Below are 15,884 nucleotides of genomic sequence, written 5' to 3'. Positions count from 1 at the left end.
AAATAAATAATTCTGATTCTGATGCCGGTAAAGCCAATTAAACAAATGATCAACGACATTTGTTCTCCCAGATCATGGGATGAAGTCGAGTTGAGTTGCAAACTTTGAGAGCAGATCTAGTACTACAAGCTATATAATACAACAATTATGCACCCTTGGTTGCAGACCATATAGAGAACTTTGAATTTAGGCTACAAATTTGGCAAGTCCCGCACTAGAAGTGTCACGTGACGTGTCCGCAACCAGTTGTGAGCTGTAGAGTGGCTATTTTTACTTGGTCGGCAGGCACAGGTAAAAGGACAACGGGTGCGCCCTTTTTTACCGGAGAGATATGATATGATATAGTACTTTATTGTCAGCTTGCACTGAACGCAACACATATACACACATTTGACATAAATGTGCATAAACAGCTCAGTCTAGTCCTGGCCAAAATCCTGATTAAGCCTCAGAGTCGACTGATGGACAAAAGACCTCTTCAGTCTGACCTTATTGTATGCTGGAACACCATATCTCCTTCCTGAAGGCAGCAACCTATACTCTCCATGCAAAACATGGCTAGTATTAGAGGTGATATTCCTTGCTAACCTTAGGATGCTGTTATCATACGTGGATGTATAGAGCCTCTGAAGTGGTTGTCCAACAATCTTTGAACAAATGTTTAGTTGTTGCAGCAGTTGTGACTTTAAGGCTACCTGGTGTTACTACAGTACTGAAGAACACTCATAATAACAGAAGTGAAAACCAAAAGAAGAATCCGTCTACTAGCACCAAAGGATCTTAAACGGCGAAGGAAATAGATTCTTTGCGTTGTTTTCTTACACACTGATTCAATCTGATCTTTCCACGACAGGAGATGATCTATTTCTACTCCTAGGTATTTATATGAACATACCTGGTTAATCTGTTCACTATGAATAGTGATGGGGGATCTGTGTGTCTCTAGTGGTGCACCAAAAATAATCTCTTCTGTCTTTTTTGTGTTAATGATGAGAGCGTTGTTATCACTCAATTCAACCACCTTATTTTTTACTCTGTGTTGGTGCAGTCCAGGATCACTGGAACTATCTAGAAGAGAAATTAAAGTTGTATCATCCGAGTACTTTAGAATGTACTGATCTGATGTGTCGGTGCGACAATCAGACAATATTCCTCAGTACGACAGCTGTCAGTATAAAGGGTGAAAAGTACAGCTGACCTTACACACCCCTGGGGGGCACCAACATTCGTAGTTAATGCTGCGGAGAAGGTTGTGTTCACTTTCACCCTCTGTACTCTGTTAGTAAGAAAGGAAGCATACCAGTGAATTAAGTATGTATTCAGTTCCAACTGTACCATCTTTGACCCTAGTATATCAGACTGTATTGCATTGAAAGCTGAAGAAAAGTCTAAGAACAGCACCCTTGCATAATTCTTATTTGACTTATTTAGGTGTTTCGTAATTAAGTGGACCAGTGTGACAACCGCATCCTCTGTGCCGCAACCCTTTTTATAAGCAAACTGACAGGGGTCATACTAACAAGATGTTGTAAAAGTATTCTTTCAAGTGATTTCATAATCACTGAAGTGAGAGCTATGGGTCTATAATCCTTATGTTCTTTTGGACATTGGATTTTGGGTAATGGCTTTATGTGTGAGGTTTTCCAAGACAGAGGAATTGTGTGTGTGTCTACAGAGGTTTGAAATATTGGTTGCCACACTGGAGCCAACTCAAGTTCTTAAGGAGAAAAGCACTGCACTCATCTGGCCCATTGGCTTTCCTTGTGTTAGTACACTGAAACACTTTCCTGACATCCTCCTCTGTGCTGATGATTCTGTCTGAGGGGGCAGGTGTTACAGCCTTAAGTATATCAGTGCACTTATAAGAATTGTCCAATAATTCGAATCTGGCAAAGAAAGTGTTTAGGTCGTCTGCAGCAAGGCCAGGTTCATTGTCTGTCATGATGGTTTGGTTGGTGCTGACATTCCCGTCATAGACTTCATAGTGTCCCACACCTTTTTATGATTATTAGTCATGAACACATTCTCTAGATGTGCCAATTTTGCCTGCCTCATTTTGTTTTTGAGCTTTTTTCTGTTAATTTCAGTGCACTGAGATCTTTGTTTATGAAGGCTGCATGTTTTCCTTTCATTTATTACCTCTTTTATATCCTTGGTCACATATGATTTATTATTTGGGTACATTTTTATCTCCTTTTTCGGAACAACCAAATCTACACGGAAATTATTGTAATCATTTGTGACCATAGTGATTTCATCCAATGAACCGTTTCCAAAAGTGTCCCAAACAGTCCAGTCCAGGCATTCTTTTAGTTGTTCAAGAGATGTGCCGTGTGCTTTGCGACTGGACATGACCACGCTATTTGATGTGATTGCTCTCTCTCTCTCTCTCTCTCTCTCTCTCTCTCTCTCTCTCTCTCTCTCTCTCTCTCTCTCTCTCTCTCTCTCTCTCAATGAAACGGAGCAATCAGGAGGAGGCATCAGAATCAGAATTATTTATTTCATTCAGAGTGAATAAATATGCCTACTTTAATATTAAATAAATGCTGTTAACGTCCTCATATAGAGTACTGGCCTACTACAAATCAGTCCTTTATATACAGTTCGGTGACCTTTGCTCTGATCAGTGTCAACACGCAGGATCTGATTTGAAGGCCTGAAGACCAATATTAGGAGAAGCATCCAGAGTTTTCAGGGCCGTGCAGAGAGCACTGTGGGGGCAGCTGCCCAAACCCAAGAAAAGGGCAAATGTGTGCACGTGCATAGTGCACGCCGATTTTTGGGTGTGGTCTTTTTGTGGGGTCCGTCCCTAGCTCGTGCCATTTTGCACATGAAATGTAGTAGGCCTTGGATATCTTATGCTAATGGGGCAAGATGTTCCATAATTAGTTATTGGCCCATGTCATTGCGGACAGTAAAATAAGCAATACATTCTCATTACTATATGTAAACATTAAAATATATAATATTGATTGTTTTATGGCCTGCCATTTCGCCCATTTTTGGGGGGGGTGGTGGAGGGGGAACTTTGAGGCAAAAGGGAAGGTGCCCAAGACCCCCCCCTGCATGTGTCTGACAGTTGTTGTGATATTAGCAGTGAAGTTGCGTCGGTTCGTTTAAATGCCACAAACGAACGGTGGATATTCTGCAACCGTTTCCACATTGGAGAAATGTGACAACAGAGTGAGAGCTGGGCTCCATATAAGGTCCACATTCAGTTGATCAGACAGTATATATATATGGGTCCTCCGGTGATTCGTACCAGACAGACAGAAGGACAACAGCTGTAAAAATCTTTATTCTAGTTAATTTGATTCATAAATGAATAACTAAGCCTTTGAAATGGCACCTACCTATACCTTTCAGATCGGAATTGAACTGCGAGTAGATACGCAGCATTGGCTGGCAAATTGGCAATCCATGCGTAATGTTCCCAGAATCGTCTAACCCCCGAACATACAAGTTCGTTTGATATTGTTTAATTCGATAAAAATAGAACCATGTACCATACAGCGAATGAAAGCAAGATTCCTAAGGAATATGGGGATTTTTACATTTTAAAAAACGGTTGAGAAATGAGAGAACCATGAGTGTTTATAATATCAAATATTATAAGAATAATATGAAAGACAGAGCTGTGAAGAGCTCACCATCCCGACGAGGAAATATAGCATATAGTGCATGCACGTATATGCACTGTTGCACACACGCTCTTTATTTGTTTCTAAAAACACCAGTAAAATAACGTTTATTTTATTTTATTTCATTCGAGTCACGACGAAGGAATGAGTTGAAATGCCATAATACGTGCGCCATGCGTATTGCTGCGGCCCCAATGTTATGGTCTTCGCTCGTAGCATTTTATTGAAGAAGAATTCCCAATGATTATGGAGATGTTTTGATTTTAAAAAAAGGTTGAGAAATGAGCAATATATGACCCTTTACAATCACAGAAAGCCAGAAAGTTGTTGCCATGTCTCATAGAAACAAGTAAATAGGTCTATAAACATACTCCCAAAAGAATCGCATATAACAGGGGTCTGCAACCTATTTTAAATGAAGTGCCATGTTTTTATTTTCTAGATAGTGAGTCTGCCATATCAAGATTCATTTTAATGACACCACATTAAAATTTCAAGCATATTTTGATTGTCCACAAATATAAAGTTCTTCCTTCTTTTTACATATTTTCTTGCACATTGTTATAATGATCATTATAAATATATATCCCCCTGCAGTCAGAGTTCATAGTTTTAATGAATGAATGTGATGCATTGTGAGCTGGTAGATGTGCTATTTTCAAAAGTAATCTTTGAAAAAAGTGACAATTGTGGAATATTTTTGAAAAATGTTATTGAAACATTTAAAAACACAAATCTGTCATGGGGTCACTGGCTTAGTTGGGCAAATGCATTCATCTGGGGGTCCTTGACATGGGAATGTCGCTGTGTGAGGATCACTGGTTTAAACAACATTAGGAGAAAAGCCCAAATAAGCACTTTAGAAACAAGAAAAGCAACCACAACTACCAATATTTACAAGCAACTTTACAGAAAAAGAAGCCGCTTACAGACATGGCAACACTCCAGCAGCACTCCAGAGCAATTAGCTTTAGGCGGACCAAAATAAACACACTTTTTACAAACTATCAGTGTTAATACTTCTTTATCTGCTATTTCTGTTAGCCAGTTAGTAAAAGACTAGTATTATCTTCCAAAACGATTGTGTACAAAAAGGCGGATTTTAGCGGAATTTGCATACTTTAGCAGGGAAGCTGTTAGCATTGGTTAACCCAATGGTTATAACATTAGACATAGTGACATGTTTAAGCATTTATTTCATATTTATATGTCGATATCAGCTCTGACATTTATTTCAGACCTGCTCTAACATGACATGAATAATAATATAGCTTCAGATTATTTTAGACAGAAAAATAAAAAACGTCAGAGCGTGACCTTTTTACACTTAAGTCACGCCATGACGTATTATTTTTCCGATATACGTCAATAGGTGAGGTAATTCATGCTCCTGCCAAACGTCAGAAGGCGAGGTAAAATTATGACATGGGATGAGAATGTGTTGCCAGAGCCGCTCAAGTGTAAAATCAAACAGTGCCTTTTGCTTATGGTCAGACCCAGGTGGAAACGGTATGCGCTGAGGGTTTTTAGGTCAAGGGGCTTAATAGCAAATAGCGCAAAGCGAAAATAATTAACATATGGACACTCCCCCAATGCTAAAATATTCAGGAACGTGGTATTCCATATGAGTGAGCGTTCACCACGGCTTCCATAATACGAAAAGGCGCAGAGCGAGGCCAAAATATGTATTACCGCATGGGTTTTTCGACTTGCTTAATCGGGCCCAATAAGTTTAAATCAAAGTGGTTAAGAGTGTGTGTGGGTTTTATAAACATTGAACCGATAAACCTATTAACAAGGGTTTATGACTAAATAACTATTGGATCCATTGAAACACTGGTTTGTTTTATTATTGTTTTTCATTTTCTGAAACATGTCCAAAGGTTTCCAGCAGAGAGCTCGATATTGAAGGTTTAGAAGGGTATTATTATCATTTATTGCAAAATGGTTGAAACAAACTCAAACTGTCGAGCAACAGAAAGAATCTGTCCCTGTCATGCTTTTACAACCACTTTAAATACAATAGTCTGTAACAAAAAAAAATGTGGGGTGGCGATGGAGTATGCATGGGGTGGGGTGTGTGTGTGTGTGTGGGGGGGGGGGGGGGGGGGGCATGGCAGTTGGAGCTTGGCATATACAAGCGTTTTAGCATCAAAATGTACTTTGAGTACCAAGTACTCACATTTTCATAAAACATCAGATCAAGCATAACAAGTCACATTGTAGATTGGCTGTATGTGGTTACTGTAGGTTAATCTGCAAAGTAACAAGTAACTAACGCTGTCAAATGCTGGAATTATTGCATTGTAAGCAGTAAGCACTTGTATATACTTGAGAACATGTACAGTACTTAGTTACTTTGCAGTTTGCACCACTGAGCAGCCAAAGACTTACCAAAGACTAGACCACCACACTAATTGCTATAATGCAGAGGGACACGGGTTGATTGATATTAATGGTCTTAACTCAAAATGTATACATGACACAGTTTAGGTTTTTGGATTAAATCTGAGAGCAGACCCGTGCAAACTTGGTGATGTAAAAAATATATCCGTAGTGTAAAAATTGCGGCCGCAGTGACTTTACAAAAAACATTGTCATTGCTCCTGTGTCCTCTCTCCCCAGTAGCAAACCCCTTTGGAAATGCATTGGGTGCTTTAAAGTTAAATATCTCAAACTACAAATTGTTTCAAAGTATCAAGTGTGCATTTCCACCAGTAAGGGGGATTGTTCTGTTTGTGAATCGAGTTTCTATGTGAAAGTATGAAGGAATAGTGCGGTTCCAAAGTTTTATCATTTAGTTCCTGGCAAACATTTAAAGTTCTGAATCTGATTTTGACTGTTTGATGATCCAGAGCAGACAGTGAGAGAGATGATGGTGATGTTGTTTGAATAAAATAAATAAACTTTGTAGCTTGCTTGTTTGTCCAATGTGTCCATAGACCACCCAGCAAGCGTGCACTTTGGGCATGTATTTTACAGCACAATCAGTTGGCCATTTGGTCACACTATAATTCGTTGCACAAAAGCAGCAGAAATAGCCGATCTACAAGCTTTTGAGATTGTACGTCTGCTATTTCCCCCCTATTTCTATTCGATTTGAATTCTGAAAAGTGATGGTTTTGAACATTATGAGTTTTCTACCCGACAGAGAGGATATTATGTATTGTAACATTGGATTCAACGTGAATTGACACAGAAATAAATGTAGATTAATAGGTTTTTATAATGCCACATTGGTTTTATTGATTTTTTTAAATGTTTGATCAATACAGAAGTATATAATGAATTGGTTATATGCAAGTCTGTTGGCACAAAGTCAAAAACATAATTCTTTGCAAGAGTATATCAAAAGTAAATATTGATGACATCAAAGCTTATTCAACCAGCCTATATGTGCTGTTTGTTTTATAATAATCAGAAGCAAAGCTGCACACACATTGTCTCATTTCTTCTCATCCTCCTCCTACAGCTCCTCCTGAGAAGACAGGAGAGAGAGAGAGAGAGATCTGTGGAAGTATACACAGTGAGTACACCATACACACATGCTGACCGGCTTGTAGATTTTACTACATTTTTGAGTGGTGCAACCACTCCAAGGAACAGCTATGTTCCTATGTGACTATGTCCCGATGTTTAGAGTACCAGTAGGGGCAAAAGTGGCGCTGTTGTGCCAGAAACAGAGATAGAGAGATAGTGTTGCACTGTTGCCTGCTAATTATACAGAGAGAGAGAGAGAGAGCCAGGGGGAGAGGGGAGTTGCACCACTCAGTTCACACAGGTGTGATCTTTCATTAATTAAAAACAATTCAATGATGAAAAAAAAAAAAAAGAATATATATATATATATATATATATATATATATATATATATATATATATATATATATATATATATATATATTCAAAGGGTTAAATGAATACATAACAGTCTTTACCTTAATTTGGTTCCAAACTTCCATGATAAGAGGTCCTCTTATAAGAGGTCCTCCATATTCTCGTCAGGGGGGAGCATGGGGTCAGATGTGCCTGTGGAGGAGATAGTACAGTCAAACTATACTATATAAACTGGACAAACACATTGGCCAACATTTTAGCAAACATTGAGAAAATAGCCAATCTACAACATTTATCTGTGGAACTGAGTCAAACTAAATGTAATGCCCCAACTCCTACATTCCAAATGCTTGTCAGGGTATAATAATAATAATAAACTTTATTTCTATAGCACCTTTCATACATAAATGCAACTCAAAGTGCTTCACAGGGCAGTACATAAAAATAGCAATAAAACACAGGCAAGCAGTTAGACGGATAAAACAATGGTAAAGAGCAAACAACAAAAAAAGCATAAAAACATAGATGGACGAGAAACAAAGCACACCGCAAAAGGTCAGAATAGAGAACTCAACTAAAACTAAAACTAAAACTCAATTAAAAGCAAGAGTAAAAAGGTGAGTCTTGAGTTGAGCTTTAAAAATGTCTACAGAGGGTGCGTGTCTAAGTTGAAATGGAAGTCGATTCCAGGCTGTAGGCCCATAGAAGCAGAAGGCTGCCTCACCATACTTTTTTGTAGACATTCTTTCAGGCACTTCAAGCAGGCCAGCAGTGGAGGACCTGAGGGGGCGGTTAGGAACGTATCTGGGTAGGCATTCGCGGAGGTATGAGGGTGCAAGACCGTTTAGGGATTTATAAACAAGTAAAATAATTTTAAAATCAATCCTAAAAACCACCGGGAGCCAATGTAGTGAGTGTAAAACTGGAGTAATATGATCTCTCATCTTAGTTTTGGTTAAAACCCTAGCAGCCGCATTTTGAACAAGTTGGATTCTGTCTGTTGACTTCTTTGGCAGGCCCGAGAGGAGGGAATGGGGGTCCCCCCAGTTCAATTATGATTATATGTTGAGGGTCCCCAGTTCAAATATGATAGGATTATTTTGGGGGGGGCACAGCCTGAAAAGGTTGAGAATCAAAATTGTTTAAAAAAAAAAAGGCAAAGTAGTTTAGGGATAAGGGGTTTAGCATGGACAAAAATAGAGCCCTGGGTATACTTACTGCATTGGTAGAGGCGGTTGATCCTGAGGATGTCGGTGGTGTCCATCTGGGTGTTGCCCAGGCGGACGTTGGGGTTGGGGATCGGCACGATGGTGGGACGGCCGTTCCGGGAGAAGGCGGTGCTATACCGTGGAGGGAAAAAACACAACTTTTACTGTGAGCTGCATGAGGACATTATAGGACTGCGATTCTTAGAGCTGTCGCCATTACAACATTTAAAGTAGTAGTTGTCATATTCCTAAGCCAATTATTTGAATGACCGTTGGAGTCTCAAGACTCAAAGTGTAGTCTCGAGACCCAAAGAGTCTCCTACTGAGTCACCTATTGGCCGATGATCCGGTCATCAAATTATTTGCTTATAGGAAGGTGACAAAAACGAAAATATCTCCATGAATTCAAGGCTTCATGGGTGTGTAATTGACAGAAAATAGGTAATTCTTTGGATGAACTACTGCTTTAAGTTGACATTTATTTGTCGTAAAATTATAATTGCAATTAACAATTTAAATTGTGTTTTTGGCATTGAACGTTGGAACATATGAGTTAAAATTATATTTCTGGTTGACTGTTATGTGTTATAGGATCATACTCAAAAATTGCACGGGTCAGATATGACAAATAACATAATAAAAACAAAGACATCACTGACATTTTGAATAATTGTATGCTTTCGGAATTTCTTAAAAATAGGGGAAATAGCACATCTACAAGCTTACAGCACGTTGTAAGCTTGTAAGATTAGCTTATTATGCTATTCTTATATTTGAAAATATATTATATTTGTCGAGCGATGCCCTGTATCACCAATGTATGAATCAGGCTTCATTTATGCTCTTTAAAACTATAGAGTTTGATTTACTGCACTTCTCTTTTTTTATTACGCCTTAATTATAATCAGAAATAATGACTGCAATTACAGAGTTATGGTTGAATAGCATGTTATTACACTATCATACAGGGGTCTTCAACGTCTTTCAGGCCAAGGACCCCAGCTGAGAGCGAGTAAAATATTTGAGTACTTTTTCCACTAGTGTCAATTAATGTATTATAGTGAAAGCTTAATGGAGTTACCCTGAATAGTGCATGATAGATCTGTAGTTATACGGAGTGTTCAGATTCCTGGTGTTGATCCTGCGGAAATTCCCCTCCGTTCCTGAAAGAAAATCAAGATTGATTAGAATTCACAGAAGTGCGCACGCACGCACGCACGCACGCACGCACGCACGCACGCACGCACGCACGCACGCACGCACGCACGCACGCACGCACGCACGCACGCACGTAATAAAGGATTCAATCAATCAATCAATCTAAGCGGGGCTCTGCAGCCAGTCAGAATCCACCCACCAGGCTCCACGTTCTCCAGAAGGATTCGTACGTTCTGGTCACGGTCGGAGCGGGTCTGCTCGTGGTCGAAGCCCAGTGCGTGGAGCAGCTCGTGCTGGATGGTGCCCAGGAAGACACACCCCCTGCGCTGGAGAGACAACGTCTGAGCGTTGCCCTGGCGACCCACAAACGAGAAACACCTGCGTTTGGTGTAGGAGGAGGATGGAGATCACATGATTAGGTTCTGGCATGTCAAATGTCCTCTGCTTGTTTCCCAAGCAGTGGGTCTCGGGACCCATTTGTGGGTGTTTATGGGTCACAAGTAAATAGCCCTAGCTTTATATTTCTTGTTTTATTATTAATAATTTTCTTTTAATCGCAAAAGTATACATTCCCTTTATTTTGTGGATTTCAAATATTTTTAGACACATAGGCCTACTCAAATGTGTTATGGTCTTGATTCACAAGGGGCCTGGATGGCTTGGTTCCACGCTTAAAAGAATTGATATAAATATTTTCTATTTGCGGCACCACTGCTATGCCATATTGAGGGAAATGATGGGTTAAAAAACCCAACATATTCATGAGCGTGTGTGAATTGGGTTCATTCCTACCCTTGTCGAGACTGGATGTTCAGGAAGGCTCTCTCGTTTCTTCGCTGGTAGAAACGGACGCAGGTTGACTGAGCGAAGGAGTTCAGACCCTGGAGGATGAGGTTCCTCTCGTTGGCCGCTGGAAAGGTTCATTACAACTGTGATGATCCTATTACAATGTGATCGCAACTGTAGTAATGCTATTACAAAGTAATTATTTGCGCAAGCAGAGCGCACAAGTAATAGTTTTCGTCCAGGACGATGTTTGATGCGTATGCGCCGTGCCAGCGTATGACGTAATGACTACTTGTGCTTGATATGACAGTGGTGTCAGATTACATACATGTATACATGGGGGCATTACCTTTAATCCTCCCGACACTAAAACATATCGTCCTTACGTCACCATCGAAAACCAATTACACCCTGGCATTGGGTCCTTTAATCCACATCTTTATTACGTCATCATTGAGAGCTAGTTATACCCTGACGTCATATGCTGGCACGATCAAACGGGGCGCTAGTAGACACTAGTAGGCCATTTATGGCCTACTTGTGTGCAACAAGCAAGTAGGCATTCGACAGAGTGCCGTTCTAGTTACAACTGTGATGATCCTATTACAATGTTATCACGACTAATAATCTTATAATGTTATCAAAGCTGTAATAATCTTATTATAATGTAATTACAACTGTGATGATCCTATTACAATGTTATCACGACTGTAATAATCTTATTATAATGTTATCAAAGCTGTAATAATCTTATTATAATGTATACAACTGTAATGATCGTATCACAATGTTCTCCAAATTGTACTTACAGTACTGGTTGGAGATGGTGAAGGGTACATAGACGCGTCCGTCGGTAGCCTTGGGCCACAGACAGCTGCGTGCTCGTCCCGTGCACGGGTCGGCGTTCCCCAGGCCTGTCGGCACGGCGATGTCCATGTCCACTATCGTTAGGCCTAGCTCGTCATCGCCCACTCCTGGGAACAGGAGGAACATCAATGTCATGTGGGCAGCCACGCCCACACCGAGGGCCATTTAGGAGGTTGGCAACCGGCAGTACAGATCTGGGGCTTCATTTAAAACAGGGGTTCCCAACCTTGCCATTACCACGGCACAGACCGGCTGCCAGTTCATAAAATGTTCGCGGACCGGCATGGCTAGGAGCGGTGGTGCGTCGCAGTCGCGCATCATCGTACCAAAACACTATACCATGCAGATTGTATAAGTTAAGTTATATTGTATTAACATACTCTACCATGCAGATTCTATTAAGTTATGTTGTACTTTTTTTTGTATTTATTTATTTAGCACAGTATAAAAACAAACAATCAACATAGAAAAGGGAAGATGTTAGGATCTACGAGGCAAAAAGCCCATGAGGGGCTTATACGAGGCCTCTGTAAGACACAATAAAACATCCAGATTGTATTAACGTACTCTAGTCATACAGATTGGACAAAATTACATTTTATACATAAAACAGTTGCATAGTGACGCTTAAGGCAAGTGATTTGATTTGATTCTATGGACCTAGAAGAGAGCCCTGGGGGACTCCGGTCATCTAGGTAGATACAGGGTTGAAGTGGTTGTGATTGAGGACATGTATATCATTACAGTGGAGGTGAACATACCGATGTGAGCATTGGCCTTCTCAATCATGGAGGCTGCAGACAATTCTTCTTCCATAGTGGAGTTGTCTGTGAAAGAAGACACCATTTATTACAGGTAACACTGTTACGTGTAAACTTTATAAAGTGTCAGTAAAAAAAACAAAGCTATGATGACTAAAACTATGACAATTTCATCAACAAAGTAAAATGTTGTGGAGTATAGTGGAGAAGAGATCCAGTATAGAACTAAAAGACAAGTCATTTTATGGTTGGTTGAAAAGGAGACAATGCATCGCAGCGGTTAAAATTGAGTTTGAGTAGACGATAAAATTACCAAAACATTTTTTGAAAATGAAATATATCCCTTTAGTTTAAAGCACCCAAATGACCACTTATACTGATTTATAATGCATTCAGTAATTATAATGCAATATAACAGTGATTATTATTGTTATAGGCTTATTAGTCTCGTGTAGCCAGACAACTATTCCACAATCTCCGAATGCTATATAGAGCCTGGAACTACAGCTCCCGAAATCCGAGTAAGGAAGCTGCAATTTCCGTTCACGAAAATATATTTTAAAATATCTTTAGAGCTTATTTTTTTTATTTCCTTCTTTCAACAAGCTATATAAGCTTACATGATTTCTATTTATATTAGGATAAATGTGCGCAACTGTAAAGGAAGTGGCGAGGAGGCTCCACTTCCGCTTTATAGTTTACTCATGACAGCTCTTCCGTTGCTCCAGACTGATGAAAGCATTTGGAAATTGCGAGAGGCAACAGTCTGGTTACGTGAGACTAACACTGTCTTGCTATGCTAACAAATATTTCATTTTTTTTGCAATGGCAAGCATGCTATATGCATCCTATATTCTTATAATGCTTTATTCATAATCTGATTATAACACTGAATAATTATAGTTATTAACAACTCATACATAGCCTACTCATAGTGTTGTATAACAATATTACAAAAATCATGCTATAAAGCATTTTATATTGATTCAAATAAATTATATGAAGAAGAGCAGCCTTACCAGGGCCTTCGTCGCTCATATCACCTGAAGCCTGCACACACACACACACACACACACACACACACACACACACACACACACACACACACACACACACACACACACACACACACACACACACACACACACACACACACACACACACACACAGATTTGGTGAAACAGGAATGGTGAAACAGTGACAGTATGCTACTTCTTTCTATAGGAACTTATACAGTAACAACTGTAAGTACATTTACTCAAGTACTGTACAATTTTGAGATACTTTCACTTTAGTGGAATATTTCCAATTTGAAAAACTTTTACTTCTACACAATTACATCTGAGGAAAATATTGTACTTTTACCCCACTACAATTATTTGAACATTTTAGTTACTAGTTACTTTTTAGATTCAGTTTTATTACCATAAACATACATTAACCACCTATAATCACTTATTTTGTCTATCAATATTACTCACTTATAGAGACTTGAATTCATGGATATTTTTAGTTTTTGGCGCATTAATAATTTGATGACCAGTGGTTCCCTATGGAGTCACAAAGGAGACTCTTTGTGTCTCCATAGGAACCACTGGTCAACAAATACAATTAAGTCAATTCTGAATGCCAGAATTTTATACTTGTAACCGGCACCGTTCACACAACTACTTTACTTACTATAAAACGAAATTAGAATAATTACCTTTATTATGACAAAGCCATGGACAGAGCAGCAGAGAGAGCCAATGAGCACAGCAACCTGGATGAAAGACAACATGGTTGATATCTGTCTGTCTGTCTGTCTGTCAGTCCGTCCGTCCTTCTGTCTGTCTGGTACAAATCACCAGAGGAATATATACTGTCTGATCAACTGAATGTGGACCTTATATGGAGCCCAGCTCTCACTCTGTTGTCACATTTCTCCAATGTGGAAACGGTTGCACCTTTCGTTTGTTGCATTTAAACGAACCGACGCAACTTCACTGCTGTCACAACAACTGTCAGGCACATGCAACTTCCTTTTGCCTCAAAGTGTGCCCACAAAGTGTGCCCAAGGCCTACTACATTTCATGTGCGAAATGGCACGAGCTAGGGACGGACCCCACAAAAAGACCACACCCAAAGATCGGCGTGCGCTATGCGCACCTGTGCCCTTTCCTTGGGTTTGGGCAGCTGCCCCCACAGTGCTCTCTGCACGGCCCTGACAACTCTGGATGCTTCTCCTAATAGGTCTTCAGGCCTTCAAATCTGATCCTGCGTGTTGACACTGATCAGAGAAAGGACGTACCGTTCATTTGTAGTAGGCCACTCTATATGAGGACGTTAACAGCATTTATTTAATATTAAAGTAGGCATATTTATTCACTCTGAATGAAATAAATAATTCTGATTCTGATGCCGGTAAAGCCAATTAAACAAATGATCAACGACATTTGTTCTCCCAGATCATGGGATGAAGTCGAGTTGAGTTGCAAACTTTGAGAGCAGATCTAGTACTACAAGCTATATAATACAACAATTATGCACCCTTGGTTGCAGACCATATAGAGAACTTTGAATTTAGGCTACAAATTTGGCAAGTCCCGCACTAGAAGTGTCACGTGACGTGTCCGCAACCAGTTGTGAGCTGTAGAGTGGCTATTTTTACTTGGTCGGCAGGCACAGGTAAAAGGACAACGGGTGCGCCCTTTTTTACCGGAGAGATATGATATGATATAGTACTTTATTGTCAGCTTGCACTGAACGCAACACATATACACACATTTGACATAAATGTGCATAAACAGCTCAGTCTAGTCCTGGCCAAAATCCTGATTAAGCCTCAGAGTCGACTGATGGACAAAAGACCTCTTCAGTCTGACCTTATTGTATGCTGGAACACCATATCTCCTTCCTGAAGGCAGCAACCTATACTCTCCATGCAAAACATGGCTAGTATTAGAGGTGATATTCCTTGCTAACCTTAGGATGCTGTTATCATACGTGGATGTATAGAGCCTCTGAAGTGGTTGTCCAACAATCTTTGAACAAATGTTTAGTTGTTGCAGCAGTTGTGACTTTAAGGCTACCTGGTGTTACTACAGTACTGAAGAACACTCATAATAACAGAAGTGAAAACCAAAAGAAGAATCCGTCTACTAGCACCAAAGGATCTTAAACGGCGAAGGAAATAGATTCTTTGCGTTGTTTTCTTACACACTGATTCAATCTGATCTTTCCACGACAGGAGATGATCTATTTCTACTCCTAGGTATTTATATGAACATACCTGGTTAATCTGTTCACTATGAATAGTGATGGGGGATCTGTGTGTCTCTAGTGGTGCACCAAAAATAATCTCTTCTGTCTTTTTTGTGTTAATGATGAGAGCGTTGTTATCACTCAATTCAACCACCTTATTTTTTACTCTGTGTTGGTGCAGTCCAGGATCACTGGAACTATCTAGAAGAGAAATTAAAGTTGTATCATCCGAGTACTTTAGAATGTACTGATCTGATGTGTCGGTGCGACAATCAGACAATATTCCTCAGTACGACAGCTGTCAGTATAAAGGGTGAAAAGTACAGCTGACCTTACACACCCCTGGGGGGCACCAACATTCGTAGTTAATGCTGCGGAGAAGG

General features: G+C 39.8%; 1 protein-coding gene across 1 annotated transcript; it reads right to left on the bottom strand.

Moving 5' to 3' along the window:
* Positions 1 to 1,669: 1,669 nt before the first annotated feature.
* On the bottom strand, positions 1,670 to 14,050 carry LOC306919741 (low choriolytic enzyme-like; the record flags this gene model as incomplete). Its single annotated transcript, XM_079496294.1, has 9 exons — positions 13,964 to 14,050; positions 13,278 to 13,308; positions 12,259 to 12,324; positions 11,440 to 11,604; positions 10,637 to 10,754; positions 10,044 to 10,222; positions 9,768 to 9,849; positions 8,697 to 8,818; positions 1,670 to 1,995 (listed from the first exon to the last, which is right to left on the bottom strand). Exons 1-9 carry the CDS (start codon positions 14,036 to 14,038, stop codon positions 1,670 to 1,672), a joined length of 1,164 nt encoding a protein of 387 aa, XP_079352420.1. The 5' UTR covers positions 14,039 to 14,050.
* Positions 14,051 to 15,884: the final 1,834 nt, after the last annotated feature.

This window comes from Electrona antarctica (genome assembly GCF_951216825.1).
Source record: "Electrona antarctica genome assembly, chromosome: 3".
Taxonomy (NCBI): Eukaryota; Metazoa; Chordata; class Actinopteri; order Myctophiformes; family Myctophidae; genus Electrona; species Electrona antarctica.
The sequence above is the reverse complement of the archived record's forward strand: the minus strand, read 5'-3'. Positions and strand labels throughout refer to the sequence as shown.